Raw genomic sequence first — 25668 nt, forward strand, 5'->3', positions numbered from 1 at the left:
TTTGGCAAACAGTTCTTGAAACACGCCCAGTAATTCGAGGAGATACCTTTTCATAAAATTGTTCCTCACTTCCCTCTTTTGCCGAATCATCACCAAGTTTACTTAAGATGAAGGCCCATTAGACTCAGTACTTCTTTCTCCTGATTACAGGACTCCACGTTTAACATCTTATTTCCTCCTCCACCACCAATAAAGATGCCATGGCCCGCCCTTTAAACCTTTGAGCCTGCTTTCAAATAAAGCATCTCCTTTAGGTTTTTGCAAGACATTCTCATTTTAAAAAGAAAGGAAATCCAAATGTGAAAAGGAATCTTACCTAGTTCACCACATTTAAAAATAATGTTGCCTAGAATGTTCTGCTGTGACTGTGCGTTTCAGAAACCCCTTTCAATCAGTGCCCTCTATTTGGAGGGGGGATTTAATTCTTCACCAATAAAATGAGCTACTTGAGAAATATTTTTCACACTCTTTATATATTCAGCTGCCATCCAGTATAATGGCAGTTGCTGGTGAATGGCAAAGAGGCAGCCCCTTTTTTAAACTGAATTTCTCAAGATTCAAAAGGCAACTTACAACAGGGCTTTCTAAGAAAAACAAAATGGTGGTCATTCCAATACCCTTTCCCTATAAGAATTTCACCTAAGCCCTGAAATATAGCTGAAACAGAACAGTTGATTCTGAAGTGGGTGAAAAGGCTGACAAATGATCAATTTGGTTGAGCCCTGTATTGCACCAATAGGTCTGAGGAGCTAGTACTTGATACTTGTAAAGGCTTCTATGTTAGACCTCCACAATGGTCTGAAAAACTAGGAGAATTGGCTCTTTCTGCCCCTTGCTAGTTACAGATCACTCTCCATCTGCCTTTGTTTTAAGTCATCTCTTCTCAATAGGAATCATGTGCTGACAAACACTCCACCCCGCATCCATCATACATGTTCCTTAAATATGAGGAACTTTTAGAAGTGGGCTGCAGGAGGGAGAGGGAAGGAGAGATGAAAGTCCAGCTGGTTGCATGCAAAGCCCTCCATTTGAGTTTCCTCACATGCACAGCATTCCCACCACCAGTCATGTGTCTGAACGTTCTGTGAACACAGGACTTTGTCCCGTAACTCACCCTTAAACTAAATCAAAGAGATAAGCTGAATAACCAACTGACCTACCTCATAAATCTGACTAGTAGGTCCATAATTCACATTAATTTCCTGAGCAAGAGAACATATGCCATAATCAGATCATGAACAAAATGATCCTTCCTTTAAAAAACACACAACAATAAAAAATAAAACCCTAAGATCAAAGGAGTGATAATGCAATTTTACTTCAATGTGTTTCTAGATAACGCATTATAGCCAAAGAAACAACATCTGGACAGCTTTGTAGGAAACAGAAGCCCAGTTCGGGGATGAAGCTGTAGCCGAACACACAAGCATATGCTTACGGCTAACCTTAGATAGATGAATTTCACCCACAAGTTGACTGCAGACAAATGTTCAACTCATCAAGGCCTGGTGTCTTCGAAAACTGTCGTGAGAAGAGTGTCAGCTTTGAATTCCAAGCTCCATTTCTAAACATATGTCCTCATAGAACCATCTCCATGTTTCTCTTTCTGGTATATCCTACTCATACTTTGTGCAGTTTTCACCTCATGCCATTTCCAGCGCCATTCCCTGCAACCAGATGTTCAGCAGAGACTGATGTCTGGGAACCCAAGTCTCCACTGTCACGATTTTGAGAGCAATGAAGATAGGAAGGGATTCTTAATCCTCCTCTGCTTCTCCTTACCCATTCTTCTCCCAGCTGCTGCAAACATGCTTAAGAAAAGGGAATTGCCGTATTTTTTGCTCTATAAGACTCACTTTTTCCCTCCTAAAAAGTAAGGGGAAATGTGTGTGCATCTTATGGAGCGAATGCAGGCTGCACAGCTATCACAGAAGCCAGAACAGCAAGAGGGATTGCTGCTTTTACTGCGCAGCGATCCCTCTTGCTGTTCTGGCTTCTGAGATTCAGAATATTTTTTTTCTTGTTTTCCTCCTCCAAAAACTAGGTGCGCCTTGTGGTCTGGTGCGTCTTATAGAGCGAAAAATACAGTAATTAAGAAGCGGCAGGTGAGGAAGGGCTGAGCTCTCCTAGCCTGTTCACTTACCTTCTAAAGCAGGGGTGACTCTACCCTGTGGCCCTTCAGATGTTGCTGAATTACAACAGATAGGGTGAAATCAATTCAGTTCACATTTAAAAGAGAGGCTACTTAAATTGCATTTTTAAAAACTCTATCTGAGCTAACACATAGCCGCCCTTCAAGATTTCACATTCTCCAAATTTTGTGATACCGTTCTCCAGCTAAGCAATGTGTACAAAAATGCACATACTAGGGACAATTGCATTAAGTTAGAGCAAATTGCTTTGCAAAATGCCTATTGGGCAGAATTGCAAACAAAGCTGTGTACGTTAGGAGGAATGTGAACTAAAATGCTGATATTTTTAATGATGTTTTGTTGTGTGTGTGCTTTTTAAATCCCAATCTGATATGGAGAATTGAATTTAAGATTGTAAAAATGATAAAACCCATCCTTAACTATATCCCTTCTGCCCTAGCCAGCATGGCCAATGGTCAGAGTGATGTAAATTGTCATCCAACAACATCTAGGGTCACAGATTAGACAGCCCTGCTCTAAATCACACCCTCTCCTCACCACTTTTCAGATTTTCATTTGTGATCTAGACCTTCCATTCCATCAAATGCCTAGCTTGGTCTTTAATATCAGTACCAAATGTAAGCACAACGTTCTCCATTATTAGTCCCCTCCCCCACATTTTCCTCTTTTTCAATTCCATGCACAATTTTCTTTACATGTTTCAGAATTAACTACTGCACAAAGTATATCTGCCTCACAATTCACAATGGGGAGACAATCCAGAGAACTCGTTTCTGTGCAAAAAAAAGTCGGAAGGAACAGGTTTGGTTATAATGCAATTACCTGAGCAAGAGAACCATAAAACATCCCTTTAACAGGCTTCTGCTTCCTTTTTTAAAAATAGCAAACTTATAATTCATATCCCACAATCCATTGCTGCACCTGCTGCTTTAGACTGATAAGAAGAACATCAGTACTGTAAATGCACAACCTTTTCTCTTATCAGAGAAAACTAGGCTTGAGAAATATGCCTGCTTGCTGTCAAAAGAAGCATGTTTGTAGTCAGACAAGGGGAAATGTTATCAACGTATTTCAATAAAACACATCTGTTTGGTGTCATGCCAGTTTGGCAGACCCGTGTGCCAACTCAGCACACCTGAATTCCTGAGAGAAAATTTGTCACCTTGCCAGTTACTGTGCCCTCTGAAAAGAAATATTTGGGCCTTGGAGAAGTCTGCTACTCATTCATGAAATGGTGGTTTCTGTCAGTTCCACATTCATTCATACAGAAGTGTCAACGCCGAGATTTCAGTGAGCAAATGAACATGAGAAAATGGCGGAGGGAGACATCCTCCTACTTGAGCAGGAAAGGCGATTGACACACTGGAGGCGTCTCCCCTTACTGTGTGTGCCAAAACCCATATTCAGTTGTGATATTTGGGGATGTTAGAATGGGATCTGTGATCTCAATCCGCATGTGACTATTTTTCTGGGGTTGGTAGCAGCCTATGGTTTTGTTATTAAGCCGTACAAACTACCTGTTGGTAATTCTACCACCCTCACTTTGGGAGGGGAGAGTGGCAGCCCAGGAGAAGGAATTATCTCTAGCAGCCTCTGAGTAGCAGGATTCCCTCCCCATAGAGATGCTTCTGGCATCTTCATTGTATGGCTTTATACTGAAGACATGTCTCTGTACCCTGGCCTTTGACATCTAAAATACATGTATTTAGGACCCACCATAATCTTGCAACTGATTTCTTTTAAACTGTAAATATTGTAACTTTAAGTGGTTTTAACCTGCCCTAGGTTAAACCACTGAGCCTAGGGCATGCTAATCAGAAGGTCGGCAGTTCAAATCCCCGCGACCGGGTGAGCTCCTATTGCTCGGTCCCAGCTCCTGCCAACCTAGCAGTTCGAAAGCACGTCAAAGTGCAAGTAGATAAATAGGTACTGCTCTGGCGGGAAGGTAAACAGTGTTTCCGTGTGCTACTCTGCTTTGCCAGAAGTGGCTTCGTCATGCTGGCCACATGACCCAAAAGCTCCCTCGGCCACTAAAGTGAGATGAGCGCCACAACCCCAGAGTCGTCCGCCACTGGACCTAATGGTCAGGGGTCCCTTTACCTTTACCTTAGGACCTTATAATGAAAGGTAAGAAAGAAATTGGAATATTGCTATTATATGTAACCACAATATCTGCTTTTAAAATATGTCATCTTTTGCTGGATGATGAAGATTTAGCTTTGCATAATCTGAAAGTAGATTTCTGAATGAATTGTGTGGTGAATTTAGCTGCTTCCTCCCTTCTGAAAATTGTAATGGTGCTTCCTCCAGTGAGGAGGATCTTTATTTTAGTTAGTTCATTATTTAACAGCAATTATTATGCTGTCTGATGACACTGTTGTCTGGGAGACTTATAAACAATAAAGCATCACGATACCGTATAATACAATAATTGCTGCAAAGCAAAATAAAAATCAGTAAACGAAGTTCAACATTACATTTCAGCATAAAAATTTCAGTAGCAGGGAGTAGAAAGGAACAGAGAAATATTTATTTCAGAAATTGCATTTATTTTAAATATGCAGCAGGAATAAAATTATGCCACAAATCTAAAACTTCAGTGGATTTGAACATTTATAATTCAAAAGCCTGGAATCCTTTTTTTTTTAATTAAAAAAAACCTGCCACCCAAAGGACCACAAATCAGGTGACCAAAAGTCAAGTGAACCTGTCTGAAGATGATTTTCCATAACTGAGAACAACCACTAAGTAAGAAGATAGCCACCCATTGCATCTCCTTTGGTGGGAGCTCCCAGAGAAGAGCCTCTGACAGTATTAACTTGGTCTAGATAGGTACATTAGGAAGAGGAAATTCTTTAGTTTAGGACTATTAATGACCTGTGGGACGCGGGTGGCACTGTGGGTTAAACCACAGAGCCTAGGACTTGCCGATCAGAAGGTTGGCGGTTCGAATCCCCACAATGGGGTGAGCTCCCGTTGCTTGGTCCCTGCTCCTGCCAACCTAGCAGTTCGAAAGCACATCAAAGTGCAAGTAGATAAATAGGTACCGCTCTGGCAGGAAGGTAAATGGCATTTCCGTGCGCTGCTCTGGTTCACCAGAGCTGTACTCTGGCTCCCTCGGCCAATAAAGCGAGATGAGCGCCGCAACCCCAGAGTCTCCCACGACTGGACCTGATGGTCAGGGGTCCCTTTACCTTTTTATAAATGACCTGAGACTAGCATTTTCAGTTGGGCCTGGAAACAGATTGGAAGTGATAGTTTACTGAAGGCAACAGTAGGTAGCAGTGGGTTGGAGGCAGATAAAGGAGATCCATCTTTGAATGCTGCTTTGATCTGACACCCTGCCTGGACCTCCTTCCATATCTATTCTCAGACATAAATGGAGCCTCCAGCGACTTGTGCTCCATCCTGTTCTTGTGTTTGAGTATAAAGACAGAACTAGCTGCTATACATGGATGCCATTTCTGTTTTTCTGCACCGCAAGAGTGTCCCTATGTTACAAGCCAAAACCACAACTGCAGCCTATCCAGCCATTAATGATGGCACACATCTTCATTGATCCTGAAGGTGACATGGTGTGAAATATTTGAGGCCAGAAGAGTAATGGAAGATGCACAGATTACACATGCATACAGGCCAATGAATCTTTTGAGAATAGATCGGTAAGGCAAATCTGGACGAATGGATTGTCTTCTTGACACAGCGACACACCAGGAGTCATATCTACATCATTTGATTATTAGTAAGGACTTAGACTTAAGGAGGAAGAGGTGTCCCTGCCAAAGTTAATATCTGTACCTGACAAACCAAGTTCGTTTCTCAAAACACGTTGCTTAAACCACCAGAGCATCATTATTGGATGAATCATAATAACCAATGAATGAATGATTTATAACTTACTATACACTAACAACTTCTTTAATATTCCATGTATTTGCTGCAGTGTCAGAAAAATTTTAAGGAAATGATTCAGTGAGGTTTTCTGCTTTTCTGACTCACAAAATGCGGCAGAAAATAAGAACATTACAGCTAAGATAACTGAAATATAATGCATGTGACAAAAATATCGGCATGTCCATAGCTAACCTTTCATCAAAATTCAAATTATACTAGCAGTTATCTGAAAAAATATAATCAAACGTTTGTGTCATTTCTGGCTTGGATAAAAATACTTTCAGAGCTTGTAGCTTCTCCAAATAACCTATTATCGGGGAGGCGGGTTAAATTGGAAGAGATCTTGGAGGTTATCTAGTCCAAACCAGTTCAGGATTCAAACTCAGCATCCCTGACAGATGGCCACTCAAATTCTGGTTAAGTTCCTCCTGAGAAGGACAGCCAACCACCTTCTCTCTTGGGATAGATGAATCTATCAATTTCAGTTTTTCTCCATTTCCTCATTTATCCATTCTTAAATTCAGTTTGCCCCATTTCCTCATTCATTTGTAGCTTAAAATAAATAGATCAGTAGACATTTTGTGCTCGTGTTACCATGTACACAGTTTTGAAGTATGAATTAAGGAAGTTCATATTAAAAAGAAAACTGAGCTACTTTTTCCCCATCCTGTATTCCGAGGCAGTTTGTTCAATACAGTGTTTCTCAAACTTGGGTCTCTAGCTGCTGTTGGACTACAACTCCCATCATTCCTAGCTAGCAGGACCAGTGGCCAGGGAGGATGGGAGTTGTAGTCCAACAACAGCTGGAGACTTGAGTTTGAGAAACAATGATTTAATCGCTCTTACCATGTTGAATAGTTCTTACTACTAGGAAGTGTTGCAAAATGATTAGCCCAAAGCACCTCCATTGGAATTTCTGCCCATTTGTTTCAGTCCTGCCCTCCGGCCCTCTGGATCAACAGAGAACAAGTCTGATCCATCTTCCCCATGACAGTCCTTCAGATATTTTAGGACTGCTATCATGGCCACTTACCCCATTCAGTATTCGGTCGAGTCACATTATGAATTTTCATCCTTTCTCAATTTTCACACACTCCGAATGCCAGTTCTTTAGAAATTAACAGAAGCTGTGGCATTGACTTCAGAGAGATCCAGCAATTGGATAATACCTAGTTAAGACTGTCTCTTGGATCCACTTTGAACCTTTCCATTGACCTTTGTAAATCAAGAATTTCTAGAGAACATTCTGGTTTGGCTGTATCATTAGTCAGAGGGAGAGAAGGTAACAGTATCAGCAGACTTGACCATTGTGCCTGAATTATATTGCTTCCTGGTGCCCCCATGCAATTATATCATTAATTATGCCCATCCTCTTTTATTTTATTTTCTTAACACAAAGTCTGCAGCAGCTGCTAAAATTGCCTCACGGAAGGGAAGCTGAGCCCTGCCAGACTTACTTTGAGGAGAAGGTGAGAGATCAGGCGAGAAAACCAAAGGCATTCAGCACATCTGTGAAGGAAAATAAAACCCCAGCCCTCCTGTATGGCAGGAACACATCTATTTTTGGGTTATCAAGTGTTCTGCGGGCGGAAGAGCCAATATTAGAAGCTCCCATCAAATTGCAAGAACCTTTTGAGGTCACCAAAGCCAAACAACAAGAGCAGTGCGCTCATTGGATGTTGGCTCTCTTATAGGACATAATAACCTTTGCGGGGAGGAGGTAAAAAAGGAGGGAGGGAGGGAGGGAGGGAGGGAGAGTTCTACAGTTAAAACTGAGCAAAGCAACATTTTAAGCATGAACTTCCAGGAGCAACTTCACATTTCACAGATGATGACATTTTTATTCTCGTCTAATAAGGACCTCAGGGTTGTGGGTCCAAGCCCCATGCTAGACAAAAATATTTCTGCATTGCAAGGGGGTTGGACTAGAATCAGAGATCAGCAAACCTTTTCAGCAGGGGGCCTGTCTAGGGTAGAGGCATTGACATGACCAACAGTGTTGATGGCTCACCTGAGAGGAATCTTGGGCCTAGGGCCAAGCAGACAGAAGGTTGCCATGGTAACTGTGTGTGAAGTGGCAGGAAAAGAGAGTCTTTAGCAAGGTGTGCAGGGAAGAGGAAGGGAGTAAAAAGAGAGAGAGATTCATATTGAGTAGGCTGGCTGTGAGAGATGCCTTGGACTCCAGTTCTGCATTGCTATGGGGAGGAAGCCCAACTTGAGGGAACCATGCTGTAAGACAGGCTTCCTCAACCTCGGCCCTCCGGATTTTTTGGCCTACAAATCCCATGATGCCTAGCTAGCAGGAACAGTGGTCAGGGATGGTGGGAATTGTAGTCTCAAACCGAGGTTGAGGAAGCCTGCTGTAAGATCTGGATTCCCTTCATGCAGGCTGAAGGTGTAAATAGGTGAATAAAGCATATTTCTTAAAGCTACGACAGTCTCCACTGCAACTTCAGTTCTCCCAAGGAGCACAGACTCTGGGTGAGTGCCTGGAACCCCCTGGAATATCGCTATTGCTTGGCAGAGAGTGGGGCTGGCACCCAACAATATAAAATACAGAACTGCCAGTTCTAGCGTTTGCTAATCTTGTTTCCTTTCTTAAACCCATTTTTTTCCTTATGCTTTTCACTTCAAAACATGTTGTGTGTTGAAATAATGGGATTTTGTGGTCCTTGGGGTTTTTTGGTGGTTTTTTTTTTGCTGGATTTGTGCTGTTGCTGGCATGATCGGAGGAGCAGAGAAGAAAGACTACTCATTTATTTTTATTTTGCAGGCACTTCATGGAGCAGATGCACCATGGTGCTAAAGGCTAGTACAGTAAATGAACCTGTATTTTACATGTACTACTACCAACTGCTGGGGGTTCACACGATTGGCTATTCCTCCATACAAAACAGGTGGAAGTACTTTATCCAGGAGAAGGGATTTAGGATGCCCTTCTTATGGACAAGCTAGTTCTCTGTGGATCTTTCTTTTAGCATGTAGGAACATTTGCACATGAATCCCCATCTGTACACGCACCCCTTCACTCTGTATCCAGTACATTCCCATCACCGGCATGTACACACAACAGTAGCCACAATACACATCTATCCTCTTGTTTCTTGAGAAACCTATTTATGTCACATGATCACTCAAATGCAATATGGAAATCAATGGGGAAATGTCAGGGAAACAGAATAAACTGCCATGTGAATGCAGCCCCCTCCAGCTCTGATTTTAGGAGAATGTCATGAGAAAACATGGAAATTGCAGGCTGATTCAAATCTGGCAGCCTGTGCAAATCAGGTGAATCTACAGCCCCACCAAGGCAACAGTCCTGTGCACATTTCATGGAATCATAGAGTCTGAAGGGACCCAAGGGTCATCTAGTTTACACTCTTTTTTAAAAAAAGTATTTTTTATTAAAGATTTCTTGGTTTACAGAAATGTGCAATGTCTCTTTTTTCAAGTTACATTTTCTACAGATCAGTTTCATTTGTTGAGACATTAGTGTTACATTAGGAAGGAAAGGGGGGAAGAGGGGGGTGGGGTGGAGTCGGGTGGCGATGTTTCTATTTTACTTAATGTATGTGTGGGGTTTTGTGTCAGCGTCGCTTGTGCAGGTTCTCTTTGCTATTCGCTTGTGTTCCTTTGGTGGTGAGAGAGGTTGGGGTTGGCCTAGGGTGTGGTTGTTTGTTTGTGATTGGCTGTGGTGAACTTTGTTTTCATGTGTGATAATTATTATTATAATTATTTATTATTATTTATACCCCGCCCATCTGGCTGAGTTTCCCCAGCCACTCTGGGCAGCTCCCAATCAGTGTTAAAAACAGTACAGCGTTACATATTAAAAACTTCCCTGAACAGGGCTGCCTTAAGATGTCTTCTGAATGTCAGGTAATTATCTCTTTGACATCTGATGGGAGGGCGTTCCACAGGGCGGGCGCCACTACCGAGAAGGCCCTCTGTCTGGTTCCTTGTAGCCTCACTTCTCGCAATGAGGGAACCACCAGAAGGCCCTCGGCACTGGATCTCAGTGCCCGGGCTGAACGATGGGGGTGGAGACGCTCCTTCAGGTATACAGGACCAAGGCCGTTTAGGGCTTTAAAGGTCAGCACCAACACTTTGAATCGTGCTCGGAAAAGTACTGGGAGCCAATGCAGATCTCTCAGAACCGGTGTTATGTGGTTCCGGCGGCCACTCCCAGTCACCAGTCTAGCTGCCGCATTCTGGATTAATTGCAGTTTCCGGGTCACCTTCAAAGGTAGCCCCATGTAGAGCGCGTTGCAGTAGTCCAAGCGTGAGATAACTAGAGCATGCACCACTCTGGCGAGACAGTTCGCGGGCAGGTAGGGTCTTAGCCTGCGTACCAGGTGGAGCTGGTAGACAGCTGCCCTGGACACAGAGTTAACCTGCGCCTCCATGGACAGCTGTGAGTCCAAAATGACTCCCAGGCTGCGCACCTGGTCCTTCAGGGGCACAGTTACCCCATTCAAGACCAGGGAATCCCCCACACCAACCTGCTCCCTGTCCCCCAAAAACAGTACTTCTGTCTTGTCAGGATTCAACCTCAATCTGTTAGCCGCCATCCATCCTCCAACCACCTCCAGGCACATAAAGACTAAAGCCACAATAGCTCTCGCTTATAAAACTTGTGCTTAAATTAGTCTTTAAGCTGCCACAAGACTGTGGTATTTGCAGCAACAGACTAACATGTGTGAGTGGCGTGGGTGGGTGTTTTTGAATCAGGTTAGCCGTATTGATTCGTATACTGTTGGTGGATTCTTGTTGGGCTGTTTATGTGATAAAGGGGAGCCATACTTGGGTGAAGGCATCTTCTATTTGTCCCTGTGTCAGTTTCAGTTTATTGGTTAATTTTTCTAGTGAGGCTGTTTCCCATACTATTTGGTACCATTGGTCCATGCTTACTCCTGACAGGTCTCTCCAGTGTCTAGTTGTGCTGTTTCTGTTTGCTGAAAGTAGGTGGGTTGTGATGTTTATTAAACTTGGACAACTTGCTCCTAAGTAAGCATTCATGGGATCGGCTTTCTGGACCGTAATCCAATGCACATATACAGTCATACCTCGGGTTACAGACGCTTCAGGTTGCGCGTTTTTGGGTTGCACACCGTGCTGAACCCGGAAGTACCAGAACAGGTTACTTCCGTTTTTTGATGCTCGTGCATGTGCAGAAGGCACTAAATCACCCTTTGCGCATGTGCAGAAGCGCCGAATCGCAACCCACACATGTGCAGATGCAGCGCTGTGGGTTGCGAACGTGCCTCTCGCACGGATCACGATCGCAACCCGAACGTCCACTGTAGAAGGAAGTGATCACCACCGAACACAGTGGGACTTGCTTTTGAGTAAACACTATTATGTCTGACTATAAATATGTGTTTGTTACTACCCTGGATGTGCATGGATCATTACTAAAGGATATCTGTCAAACAGCCACCATAGTGCAAGCATATTTGAAACTATTTCATATATTTCTAGCTGGTACTAGAGCAAATGAAAAGGCTCCATCGAAAATCTTTATGTATTTCCCCCTGTTCATCCAGGAAGAAGATGGATTGCCATGGTAACACCATCCTGGAACAATAGGTCAAGTTTTTATCAATATTCGTCACGCTTGTTCTGTTAAATTTTGCTTAGAAAGTGACTCTGGGCTAAAAGACAGACCATTACATTTTGGATTTAAAGCTAATCTGATCAGTGGGTAAATTAGGACCAGTGAGCAAGCAAGATTGAATTGATAAACGAACTGGTTTTTACATAGAGGCTCAAATTGCAGTTTAATGAGGAACGCCAGCATTGTTTTACAGCAAGAAATGTAAATGAAATATGGAAATGGATTATCCCATGCTTTTCATTTGCATAAAAGTCAGGCATAATGAAAGCAACAGAAGGGATAAAAACTGTGCAGAAAGATGGTTCAGGGAAATATTAGCACATTATTAACTGAAGTCATCTTTAGTGATATTAAATACTTTAGAGAGTCTTGTGGCACCATAAAGACTAAAGCCACAGTAGCTCTCGCTTATAAAACTTGTACTTAAATTAGTCTTTAAGCTGCCACAAGACTGTGGTATTTGCAGCAACAGACTAACATGGCGAACCTTCCTGAAACAAAATATTATAGAGTTTGAATGTGTTTGGAAACAATCCAAAGAGAATTGAGGTTTATTCAACAACTGTCACAATAAATGAAGCTTAAGCACCCTGTTAACATTCTCTGGATCACTGCATATGGGTAAAATCCACCAGGAAGATTTCCTGTGCCAACAACCAACTGAAATGAAAGAAAATTTTCTTTTTGATGTGAGCTGCAGAACTATGGGTAATGCTGAGAATTTCCTTCCTTGATTATACCCATGTAACAATTTCTGAGAGTGAAGACAAGTAATGGAGGGAGGGAGGGAGAATGGGTTTGATATAAAGGCATATGGTTCACAAAGCTGTTTGTTCACAGTATATGTAAACTGACATGAGGTGCAGAGACCTTGAACTTGTGGGCCAAACCTCCTGTTTGAAAGCCCTTTTTAAACAGGCCCACACCACCCTTTGAATCTCCAATTTTCACTGTCATTATGAAATCAGGTGCCTGATTTATATAAAATATAATTTCTATACTGCTTACTTGCCAAAATGGTGCTTCTAAGCGGGAAGTATGATTGCTGTTTTTTAAAAAACAAAACAAAACACAAGACTTTTGACAACTTGTAGCCACAACTGTCTATATTTAATTGTTTTAGGACACAGCCGGTCAAGAGAGATATAGGACAATTACGACAGCCTACTATCGGGGTGCAATGGGCTTCATTTTAATGTATGACATCACCAATGAGGAATCCTTCAACGCTGTGCAAGACTGGTAAGTCAAATTTGGGACAGAAACAAATGGGAAATATGGATAGTGAATTTGGCAACCAGATTCCTGTTGTGATTATGAAATATCTCAGAGACTTGGTCTGTAGGAACAGATGCAGCTTTCCCAACAAATTCTGTCTTGCCATCATGAATTTGATTTTGAGAATATTTTGCATTTTTCTGTTGACATCAGTGTCAGGTTTCTAGTTATCACATTAAAAGCTTCAACCCCACTCACTACAGTCCAACTTGAGTGACCGTCTCTGTGCTGTGGTCACATAATGAATCCGTTATAAATTGCCAGGTTTGATGTGATTAAGCTTAAGAATGTTTGGGAATGTGTCAGTATATTATTTCGTAATTCCTGTGGGGTACAAATGAAGTTGGCAAGAAGTACTTGACTTCTGAATATATTTGAGATAACCAGGCATTGAATGTTGTGTAATTCTAAGGTTGGTTTACTGAGATATCTTAATGGTGTAATTCGTGTTCAGAACAGAGACTGTGTTAAGAATATTTTGGTAGCAGCAAAAAATAGCCAGTGTTTGAATCATATTTTTTAAGTTTTAATAATTTTATTGTTCTATACTGCATTTTAATTGCTGCCTTTCTTCTGCGTGCCACACAGAAAACTTGTGTCATTGTTATTATTTATTTAGAGGGCACCACCTATGCACAAAGTGCAGGTAGAAAGCAGCACTAAGGGACTTGAAATCTAAAATCGAAATTCAGAAACAACAGAAGGAGGAGTGAAATGGAGACCTGGGTAGCCAAGGGAAGAACATGTGATGGATTCAATCACAGTACTTCTGCTTAGTACAACAGGCACTAGAGAGATGATTGAAAGGCTTCCTGGAAAAGCTGAATTTTCAGAACGGACCTTTCTACCTTTCCCAATCTCCTCTCTAGTCTGATGGTTCTGCTTCTTCCTATATCTGGAATGGCCACTGGTTTTATACAAATTGTAGGACACCCCCCCCTTCTGCTTCACTGACCTTCCCAAAATTGATTTCTTCAGCAAAGTTTTGATCTCAACCTCTCCTGTCTCCCCTTGCTTGCTGATGCTCCCCTCCTATCGGATTCTCCCTAATCTCTTCCTCTCCTTTCATCCCTGTCTAATGCCAGTTTATAAGTCTTCTGGGTAGGGATGGAACAATTTTATGTTCTGTACAGGACATTGCACTCTGGGTAATGCATCATTCCTAAATGAGGATAGTTGCCACAATCTTGCATTTCTGAAATTATCATGAAAAGTGTGAAACAAGGAAGGATTTTACTTGTCAGTGATGCAGTTGTCACACTCAATCAACACAGGGCAGAATACCAGCAGTCAGAAGCAGAGTTCACAGAGCATATTTATTCTAGAAAGTGCTGTTTTAATGCCAAACACTTTTCGAGCAAAATCCGACTCTTCATCAGGGGAAATTTCCATTGCACTCTGATTTGAGAAGGCTCCTCATTACATGTTCTCAATTTCTTGCAATGCCATTGTATGACAAAGCAGTGTGATTTAATATCCCTCTTGTGCAGATTTTTATTTATCTTTTTTATTTTCTATATTTCTCTCATGCACTTCAGACAGTTATGGTCTCCCTAAGTGACTCACATCAATTAGAGAGAGAGACAGGCCCTGCCAGCAGACTTACAAGCTAAAATGAAATGACACAAAAGGGAATGAAGGATCAAGTCTTCAGGGCCAAAACAAAGTGATGAGCTACAAGCAATTTAATCAAGTTCAGGCCAGGCTGGTCTTCCCTTGTTGGTATTCTTGCTTGAATCACAATTGGTGGCTCTTGGCTGATGGATGAGGCCAGAGAGTCCCCTTTCCCCTTGCTTCTGCAGTTCCAGGGCAACTGGAAGTTGAAGTTGAATACTCTTTCTGGTAGGAAAGGGGAAAACAAGCTCCCAGTAGATGCATCTTCTTTGAGCAATGGATGGGGTTTGCTTGGGACTGTGCACATATGAACACTGTCTCCTCTCCATCGTCAGGGAATAAGGCCTTCTGAAACACAAAGGAGATTGGAGAATTTTGCTCAAATGTGCTAGCTATGAGAACCATTTCCCAATGTAATCTTAGCTCTATTCTGTTAGTTGGCAGCACAGGACAGACTGCTGTCAGTCTAGTAGAGGTTGCCTGTTCCAAATACAAAACAGAATGACACGATTTAACTTCAGGTTGTTTAATCTAGGTAGCCGAGTGCTCTTATAATGTGTTGTTGGAGCAACAGAGACACAGTCAGCGCTTTCCCAGAAATTTATATTTCTTAAGAAAATATAACAAATGGAAAAGTAGTGGATGATTGCAAAGGCAGCTCTAGAGACGAGGGAGAGACTTCAGACTCTGAGAAGGGCAGAGGTGTGGGAATTGTAGGTGTAATTAAAAAGGTGGTCTGTGTGTGAAGAAGAGAAGACAGAATGAAGATTTATACATTTCCTTCTTTATGCTTTGTCCAAATATCAGAGGTAGGCATGGAGATCCTTGCTGTCAATATAAATCCAACAAAAAAGATAAATAGAAAGGAAGGCTTTATTAAGGTGGAGTCCAGTGAGAGTCAGAATGAAGAAAAAGAGTGCTCAAAGCAAGGATTCCAGTCTAAGGCTGTATTCTCATGGCAGTTTGTTGCATTTTCCTGATGTTTCTCTTTTAATTTGTAAAAGTCCATTCCAGAAATATAGCTGGGTATTGTGGAGCATTCCTTTCCATGTTATTTGCAAACAGATACCTTTCCAGAAGCAAACAACGCAGAAAAGAATGCTAAACGTACACTATATTCCGCTATATTTCTGTATGCGGTATAATGTATAATGTGGCAATTAGCAGTTAGAGAAACATTGGGAGAACAGAATAAATGCAGCCTATGTCAGACTTAAGTTTATCACGGCAAAACCATTTCCTGGAATTCTCTAGAATTAGGGGTTCAGAGTGGGCAAGAAAACAAATCAAGTCAAGAATCTCAAAACTTAGTTAAACAGATGCTTGAACAATTATGGAGAGGGGTTGTCTCTCTAGCCCTCTTCAGACATTCAGCTTCATCACGGAGGATTAAATGCGTGTGTAGACAGCCCAGTGTGTATGCTGGTTCTGCCACAATACCTCCTGTGTGCCAGCTATGTTCCCTCCTCCTCAGACCTTCACTAGTTTAGTCTGAAGGTCTGAAGAGTCCTTCTAATCATGATCATCTGAAATCAGCTAGAAGTCTCTGCGTGATCAGGAACCCTGCATTATCAGACTTCGGTGTATGTTTTGCATGTACGTTTTATCCACGTCGTATAGCCTAATAAGTGCTAGGTTCCTTAATCTGTACTTTCATTCAATATGAATGGCTTGCATTATTTGCTTCAGCTATTGTGTGGATAGCTGAGTAGAAAAACCCGTGACAGGTGACCGCTTGTGACAGGCACCACAGGTGGTCACCAGGCTCACCTATAAATGGCTTAACAATTGCCATTCAGAGAGCTTGTGGCAAAGGCAGAATTTGAACCAGGAACCTCTTCAGTCGCAGCTCACTCTTGCCCGCTTGGCTACCCAAGCAACCTTGGTCAATTGCAGGTGAGCTGCGCTGGGGGCATTGTGCCTTGATTCAGTGAAGGCTTCTCCTCCCATTTTATCACATCCTCCTGTGTCCCCAGTGGCATCATTCCAATGCTGGGAAAAGATGTGCTTTTCAGCTCTGCTACCTATCATTCATTGGGCACTCTGTCTCATTAATGTTTCAACGTTTGCACTTTTGCTTCCCATCGATTATTTATAGATTTAAATCCAGTGCTCTGCTAGCACAGAGCAAAGGCTGAGAGGAGCTACACCAGGGGTCAGCAAACTTTTTCAGCAGGGGGGCGGTCCACTGTCCCTCCCTCAGACCTTGTTGGGGGCCGGACTATATTATTTGGGGGGGGATGAATGAATTCCTATGCCCCACAAATAACCCAGAGATGCATTTTAAACAAAAGCACACATTCTACTCATGTAAAAACACGCTGATTCCCGGACCATCCGCGGGCCGGATTTAGAAGGCAATTGGGCTGGATCTGGCCCCTGGGCCTTAGTTTGCCTATCCATGACTCCTACACCAAAGCTTGTTGCGATGTGGAAGCTCTGATTAAAACTACCCTGTCCGTTCTGAGCATGGGCTTCTTCCTCAGTTTTGCATGTTTTGCACAATCACACATCACCTAAGAGTTGGAGGAAGCCTTGTAGGTTATCTAGCCCAATGCTCTAGTCAATGCTGAAGTTCCATAGCTAGAGCAACAGGTGGCTGTTCAGTGTCCACTGCCTGAAGACTTTCAGCGAGCTTGTTCTGACAGGATGAGCCTGGCTGAAAAAGGAGCTAGTTCCACTTCACCTTCGTTAAACTATAGTTAAGCTATGGAATTCACTGCCATGAGAGTTAGCGATGGCTACCGACATGAATGATTTTAAAAGAGGATTATGCAAATTAATGGAGGCTACTAACTGTGATAGCTGTACTCTGCATCACGGCCGAAGGCAGTATGCCTCTGAATACCAGTGTCAGGTGTGCGTGCAGGAGCCAGGCCCTGTGACCAGTAGGACTTTGCAGGACTGGCAAAGGCCTTCCTAAGTTTGTTCTGAAGAGGCAAGGCGCAGCCTCACAGTTGAGGCCGATTGGTAACTCACAGCACCTGGTGGCAAGAGCTGGGAAGGGATAAAGACACAAGATTTATCCACTCTGGAAGAATGGCAGATGAAGGTGATGGACTATATGGAACTGGTGGAAATGACTGGCAGAATCCGAGACCAGGGAGAAGAGTCGGTGGAAGAAGATTGGAAGAAATTTAAAGACTATTTACAGAAATACTGCAAAATTAATGAATGTTAGAGTGATGTCAGAATGAAGTTAAGTGGTTTTAGCAGTAATGTTATAAAGGTGTTTGTAAAAATGGATTGTTAACAGGTGAAAATCCAAAGTTATAATATATTAAGTTAAAGGATTAAGACAAAAACAAAGAGGGAAAGGAATTGCTGAATTAACTAACAGAACTGGAATACAAAAAAGGGAGATGTGAGGAGGTCAGGGAAGCAAGGAAATGAAATGTAAGGCATGGAAAGATTGATGTTTTTTTTAAGTGTTTTTTATCTTTTTTCTGTATTTTGTATTTTTTTCCTTTTTATTTCTTTTTCTTTTTTCCCTCTTTTTATTTATGTAATCTTTTCTTTGAAACTTTAATAAATATCATTTTAAAAAAAGAGAGAGCTGGGAAGGGATATAAGGTCAGCATTGCCCTTTGGCTCTTTGCCACAGCAACACGCTTCCTGCGTTGCTGCGTTTGGCTTCTTGCTTCCTGGTCCTTGAACCTCGGCTTCTTGACTCCCTGCTTCGTGATCCTCGGACCCCTGACTTCGTGACTCCTTGCTTCTTGATCCTCAGACCCTTGGCTTTGTGACTCCTTACTTCTTGACCCTCGGACCCTTGGCTTCTTGACTTCCGGCTCTCTGATCCTCTCTGGTCCTTCTGGTGGGATTCTCATGGGCATCTGGTTAACTGCTGTGAGGACAGCATGTTAGACAAGATGGTCCATTGGCCTGAATCCAGCAGGTTCTTCTTATGTCTCTTACGTTAATTCTAGCCTGTACCACCTCTGACTTCAGATGAGTGATGGCCAAAAACAAAACACTCTCCCCCATAGCAGTGATAGAAAACATTAAATGCACATAAACAATAAGCGGAGGAGTACCGTATTTTTTGCTCTATAAGACTCACTTTTTCCCTCCCAAAAAGTAAGGGGAAATGTGTGTGCGTCTTATGGAGCGAATGCAGGCTGCGCAGCTATCCCAGAAGCCAGAACAGCAAGAGGGATTGCTGCTTTCGCTGCACAATGATCCCTCTTGCTGTTCTGGCTTCTGAGATTCAGAATATTATTTTTCTTGTTTTCCTCCTTCAAAAACTAGGTGCGTCTTGTCATCTGGTGCGTCTTATAGAGCGAAAAATACGGTACTTCCACCCACTAACTAGCTGTTAAAAACACAACACCAACACAAAGATTCAGTGCAGGGACGTAATTATGAGGTCAAAGACCTTTTTTATATATTTCTTTGTAGGAAAATGTCTGGTGCATACCTGGATATTTGAACATTTACAAAGGAATGCAAACGCAACAAATTGCCCATGTTTATAAAATGGAAATGGTAATTGTCTGTCCCCAAGGGTGGTATCAGATTCAAGCCATTTCCCGTTCTGCAGTGCTCAACTTCTTTGCACGAAAGGCATTTTAACAGTTAGGTGCAAAACTATAACAATATTATTGTTTTATTGTTTATGCTTCCTTGCCCAATTGCTTTTCCCTGGTACGTTTGTCAGTTTTGCATGCCCCACTTAACAATATCTGTGCTACCTGCTGTGAGAGAGAACCTTGCAGAGTAAAGATGAAAAATACATAATTTGCAAAGCATTGAGAGAACCAGTTGCAATACACTTTTCCTGTTGTTTTGAGAGCCCAGTTGTATTAGTTTGTAGGCTATCTTTAGCCACTTTTTCCTGTGAAAGCATTTCAGCAAAATACATGATATAGTTTCATGGACATTTCATGTGTGTACAGTGGTACCTCGCAAGACGAATGCCTCGCAAGACGAAAGAGTTTTCCGTTTTTTGAGTCGTTCCGCAAGACGAATTTCCCTATGGGCTTGCTTCGCAAGACGAAACGTCTTGCGAGTTCTTGCGAGTTTGTTTCCTTTTTCTTAAAGCTGCTAAGCCGTTAATAGCCGCTAAGCCATTAATAGCTGCTAAGCCGCTAATAGCCGTGCTTCGCAAGACGAAAAAACCGCAAGATGAAGAGACTCGTGGAACGGATTAATTTCGTCTTGCGAGGCACCACTGTAGTTTGCTCAAAAGCTGCCCTGCAGAATGGATTTTGCAGCCATTTTACAAATTCGGAACTTGCTCCCATAGGTAGCAGAGATGGCCACCAACTTGGATGATTTGAAAAGAGGATTGGGCAAATACACAGAGAATAAGGCTATCAGTGGCTAATAACAATCCACAATGGCTATGGTCTTCTTTCATGGTTGAGGCAGTAATACCTCTGAATATCAGTTGCTGTAACCATAGGAGAGGAGAGCGCTCTTTTGCTTGTGCTGGTTTTAAACAATGCAAAAGTTTGAATTAAGCAGGAATGAAGAAACACTGAGAGGAAATGGCAGTGTAAATAGTTGCAGAAGTTTGAATAGAGCTAGCAGAGGAGCACTGAGGGAAAGTGGTGGTTTAAAGCAAGGTTTGAGTACAAAAGGAAGGGGGTTGGGAAGAGCTCTGTTGTTAGCTTTCTGGTACAGTGGTACCTCAGGTTACAGACGCTTCAGGTTACAGACTCCGCTAACCCAGAAATAGTACCTCAGGTTAAGAACTTTGCTTCAGGATGAGAACAGAAACCGTGCCACGGCAGCACAGTGGCAGTGGGAGGCCCCATTAGCTAAAGTGGTACCTCAGGTTAAGAACAGTTTCAGGTTAAGAACAAACCTCCAGAATGAATTAAGTTCTTAACCAGAGTTACCACTGTATTAGCTTTTGTGTTGCAGCTGTCTCTGCTATTTCTCATTGTTAAAACTGGAGTTTGTTTGTTTGTTTGTTTGTTTGTTTCCTTGCTTGCTTGCTTGCTTGCTTGCTTGCTTGTTTAAAAACCTCAGTGTCCTTCCGCTCCTGCTTTCTTCAAACCTCTGTCATTGTTTAAAATTGGCATCTTCCTCTCAGTATCTTTCCATTCCTGCTTGTTTTAAACCACCTGCTTGTTTTAAACCACCACCTTTTCCCCTCTCAGAAGGGAGACGTATCACACGTAGAGAGGCTCCACTTCTCATTTGAGAGTGTCAATAAGCATGTGGCTATGGTAGATCCATTTCATGCTGTGCACTTAGGTTTTTAAAAGCGGTCAGTATCATAATATGAAAGTACAGAAATCTGTGGTTCAAGCACACATAGGATATTGTGCTCAGCTCTTGTTGCTGCACCTCAAAACAAATATTGTAAATCCAGGTCAAGCAAGCAAAATAATAATTGGGATTGGATTTCATATTTTAATTTGGATTTCTTAATTTAGAAAAAAAAGATAAATAAGGGGCATACATGGTAGAGATGCAAGTTGTGGAGAAAGTAGTAGAGGCTTTGTTCCCTCTGTCATATTACTAGAACCAGTGCTTTTTTTCTTTAAAAATGTTTAGGGGTATTCTTATTTTCCTACTCATATTGAAATACTGCCCCTCAATTAGGCCAAACTTAGATTCACAAAATGTTTAGGGGTATGCGTACCCCTGTTCCCCCCAGAAAAAAAGCACTGACTAGAACCAAGGGTTATCTAATGAAACTGAATGCTGGAAGATAGGCAAAAGGAAGTACTTCTTCTAATTTGCTACACGTGCAAGAACCATTAAAAATATGATCACTGTCATCCCACCCCCAGCTGCATTCTGCACCAGTTTAAATGGCACAGCCCAGAATTCATAACAGGAATCATTGTAAGCTTAGTTGGTTACATCAGAACTGGCCATTACTGCCATGTCTGGGCTCACTTTTGGAAATGATAGAGGATGGTTTAGTGGACACATGGGGCAAATATGGAACTGATCAATACTCTGAGTGATAGCGTAGCTGGCTTGATGCCACATGTCAGGAGAAGTTAATTACACACACACATACGCACACTGCTTCTGTGCTTCTTCACTTTATTGCTTCCATTTCACTGCCAGTAATTGTTTTCAATGAGCCGAGGCTCCCACACTGGAAGACGTACAACTGCTGCTGATATCTCTGACAATCTTTAAAGTTAACGAACCCTCCCAATGGCAACGCTGCACTGCCGAAGTGCAGAAAGTGCAAATAAATCTCTGCCAGAGCTTTAAAATGCATTCATCCAAAGCGCAGAGGGATTATTTTGCCACTTCCTCTGTGTACCCAGTGGATCACATCCAACATGTGCACCACACATGCCTGTTCACCCTGTGCCGCTATGTGCAAGAAGAAGAAAATGGGGACAATCCGCCCGTAGTTAAGCCCTTTTGATGTAAATTTGGTGGGACTTACTGGCTTTGGCTGGATTATGTCCGCCGATTGTTGCAATTATGTAGCTATTTGTGAAAAATGCTCTGTTTAAAGTTGGGGAGGCCAGTTTAGAGCCCTCAATTTATCAGTTAGGCTGATGAAACAAAGAAAAGACTGGTGCAAGATAAACCAGTCACAGAGGAAAAGAAAATACCAGATGAAAGTGCAAATGAATGTCAGACTGGTTTGAGAGAGGTTCATATATTCCTAGGTCAGATTTTGGGCAGCCATGTCAAAAAGCCACATAGGCTTTAATATCAACAAATACAAGCCAAATACTGTATTTTTCCGTGTATTGGAGGTTTTTTGACTCAAAAATCACGTCAAAAAACTGGGGTCGTCCAATACATGAATAGTGGCGTGGGGGGTTAAGCGGCGTGGCGCCAGCCATTCGTGTGGTGGGAGCACAGCTTCCCCCGATGCCACTGCACACAGGAAGCGCTCCCTGGATCATTTCCTGCACACGGTAGCATCAGGGGAGGTTGTTGTTGTTGTTTAGTCGTGTCCGACTCTTCGTGGCCCCATGGACCAGAGCACGCCAGGCACTCCTGTCTTCCACTGCCTCCCGCAGTTTGGTCAAACTCATGCTGATAGCTTCGAGAACACTGTCCAACCATCTCATTCTCTGTCGTCCCCTTCTCCTTGTGCCCTCCATCTTTCCCAACATCAGGGTCTTTTCCAGGGAATCTTCTCTTCTCATGAGGTGGCCAAAGTATTGGAGTCTCAGCTTTAGGATCTGTCCTTCCAGGGGAGGTTGCGCTCCCTCAAACCAAATGGCTGGTGGGAGCGCAAATTCACCCGATGCCGCTGCGTGCCACAAATGATCTAGGCAGTGTTTCTAGCCCACAGTTGTGTGGAGGGAGAGGCTCAACAACTTTGGGCCATCTCCCCTCATTTTCTTAAAATTGAGCCCTCCAAAATGGGGGGGGTGTCTTATACAAGGGGGCGTCTTGTAGACGGAGAAGTATGGTAGATGTGGAAATGATACAAGACCAGTTCCCTATTACTACTAAGGTTATTTCAGTTCAGGAAAACAAACTACTTCTCCCCCTGCCTCAACCTCTCTCTAAATGAAATCTCTCTCGAAAACTCTTCTTCTTAGCACAGGAGCTATAACCATTCTGCAAAAATAAATAAATAAATGACAACACAATTCCAAAGAGATCTAACCGCATTGCTTTACAGAGAGACTTCTCTTCACAGCTGATATGACTTCCAAAATCTTGTTTACCAAAGCACATGACAGCAATGCCCTCCAGTGCTTCAGCAGAGCTTATTGGAACTTGCCTGCTTTCAAACCTCTTAACATTGACAGAATTCAGGCAGAGCAGAACTTCTTGCAATAAAATATTTATTTCCCCATGTTCTTTTCCCAAGTGAAGTTAAACAGAGCCAATCTGAGAACAGTCACAGCAGAGCTTGCCGTAATATAAATCACAACTAGGCTCCAATGTTCCGGGAGAGATTTGCAGGGCTGATTATCAGATGTATCCCTTGAAGACACTGAACTTCTTCCCCATTCTGCACTCATAGATCATAGCCACACTGCAGACTTATATATCAGTTATATAGCGGTTTAACAATCATGGTTCCCTCCAAAGAATCCCGAGGATTGTAATATGCTGATGATCTGCGGAGTTCTTTTAGAGATCCCCAACCTCTCTCACAAAAGTATGTTTTCCAGGATTCCTTTGGAGGAAGGAATTGCTATTAAACTGGTTTACTTCAGGCCAAATCTGCACCTTATGTCCAAAGCACTGTGATACCACTTTAGCAGTCACGACTCCCCCAAAGAATCCTGGGAACTGTAGTTTGTTATGTATGCTGAGGGTTGTTAGGAGGCCCCTAGTCCCCCCACAGAGTTGCAATTTCCAGAGCTCCATTAAAAGAAGAATTAACTGGTGGTTAAACCACTCTGGGAACTGTAACCATCTCCTCCAACACTTTGAAGCCAAAATCTGACACACCGTCTTCCCAGACGCCATCTTCCCGTTTTTTACCATGAGAGCATGGCGGCCATTTTGGTTGCCATGGTCACTCATGAATTCACAATGTGCTTTCTCCCTTCGAAAAACTTCTTTCAGGCACGGCACCCCAAAATGCATGTTTTAGAGCGCTAAAATAGTTACATACATAAAACAGTTAAAACTATTATATATATATATATTTATTTATTTTTTAAACTGTAAATATAAGAACAGTTTAAAACAACATAGCACATACATGAAATCAATTCAAATCCAAGATGCATAGCAGCTGGGATAAAGGTTTTGGAAGGCATGTTGAAAGTGGAATATTTTCCCTCCCTCCCTCCCTCCCTTTATTTATTTATTTATTTATTTGTCACTCGAGTGACTGTGGAGAATGAGAATGGCTTAACAGACTTCTTGCAGACTATGGCTCAGCTCACAATTCAAACTGCAATGTGTCATACCGCTAGATCCTGCACGCAGCATCTACGAGAACCATATAATTGAAGCTGCTGGATTTAATTTATTGTAACTAATTACCTTTACCAAATTCAAACAAGAAATAAATGAATACCAAGAGCCGTTTCATGCTGCTTTTGTGCATGTTATTGAATTAGTTCTGAAAAAGATTACAGTGGTCGCTGTTCACTCTTCTATTATATGGCCTCAGTGCTGTGTGTACTTGCCTGCCATTTGTGGCATCTTGAAGAAAATCTAGCCTATGGCTTTTGTGGGAAAACAGGGCAACTCAGCATATTTGAAGTAGCAACTCTGAGTCATGGGCCTGCCCCAGGGCTTGGCCTCAAGGCATATGAAGCCAGCGCCTTGTTAAAGCAGGACAGGGTCTGGTCAGTTCCTGGATGGGTCATCAGCTGTGTATGGTGCCTTGGGTTCTCTGATGGAATAAATGTGGAATATAAATATAAGGGAATAAATGAATAAAAAAATAAACCGTTGAACATGTGATAGCCAAGGGGAGAAAATATACCAGTGTTGGTTCTCAGCCTGTCACAACCCAGCTGTGTGATATTTATTGCAGTGTGCAGGATTCTGCTTTTAGGGTACTAATGCAAAATCTCCAAAAGAGAATTGTGAAGTGGCACATCAAAAGCTGGTTCCTGCAAATTTTATTATTTATTATTTATTTATTAATAATAAATAATAATTTATTATTTACTATTTATTATTTATTAAATTTATTGGTTGCTTTTTTAAAAACCAAAGTAACCCAGAGAAACTTACAATATACAAACAAACAAATGTATACATTAAAGCTAGCATAAAATAAAAATTTAAAAGACAATCCACTCTTTAAAAGGCCTACCCACTCAAGAAGGTCAGAGGTAATGAAGAGCCAAAGGCTGGATCTTGAGCCGTTTTAAGGCTTTATAGGTCAAAACCAGCACTTTAAATTGGGCCCAAAAGCTAATTGGCCCGCAGTGCAGTCAGGCCAGGATTGGCATTATATGTTCAAACCTTCTTGCCCTGGTGAGCAACCTAGCCACCAAATTCTGCAGCAGCTGAAGTTTCTGAACCATCTCCAGAGGAAGCCCGGCATACAACTCATTGCAATAATCTAACCTAGAAGTTGCCAGTGCATAGACAACAAATGTTAGGCTGCCTCTGTCCAAATAGAGTAGTACAAACCGTTCACATCTTTGACAGTGCAACCCCAGACTTATATACTTCTCTGTGACTTGCTGTTACTTATTATATGTATAGACTTCTTTCCCTCTTGATGAAGTCCAGGACGGT

The 25668-nt window shown here is 42.2% G+C and overlaps 1 protein-coding gene across 4 annotated transcripts in view; it reads left to right on the forward strand.

Annotated features, from left to right (window-relative positions):
• Positions 1–25668, forward strand: part of RAB3C (RAB3C, member RAS oncogene family) — a 108244-nt gene that overhangs the window by 37228 nt on the left and 45348 nt on the right. For all 4 annotated transcript variants that reach the window (XM_082242244.1, XM_082242243.1, XM_082242242.1 and 1 more), the window contains exon 3: positions 12788–12906. In XM_082242244.1, coding sequence (XP_082098370.1) covers positions 12788–12906 — 119 coding nt within the window. The remainder of the gene's footprint in view (positions 1–12787; positions 12907–25668) is intronic.

Source organism: Podarcis vaucheri, assembly GCF_965113315.1.
Source record: "Podarcis vaucheri genome assembly, chromosome: 11".
In the NCBI taxonomy this organism is placed as follows: Eukaryota; Metazoa; Chordata; class Lepidosauria; order Squamata; family Lacertidae; genus Podarcis; species Podarcis vaucheri.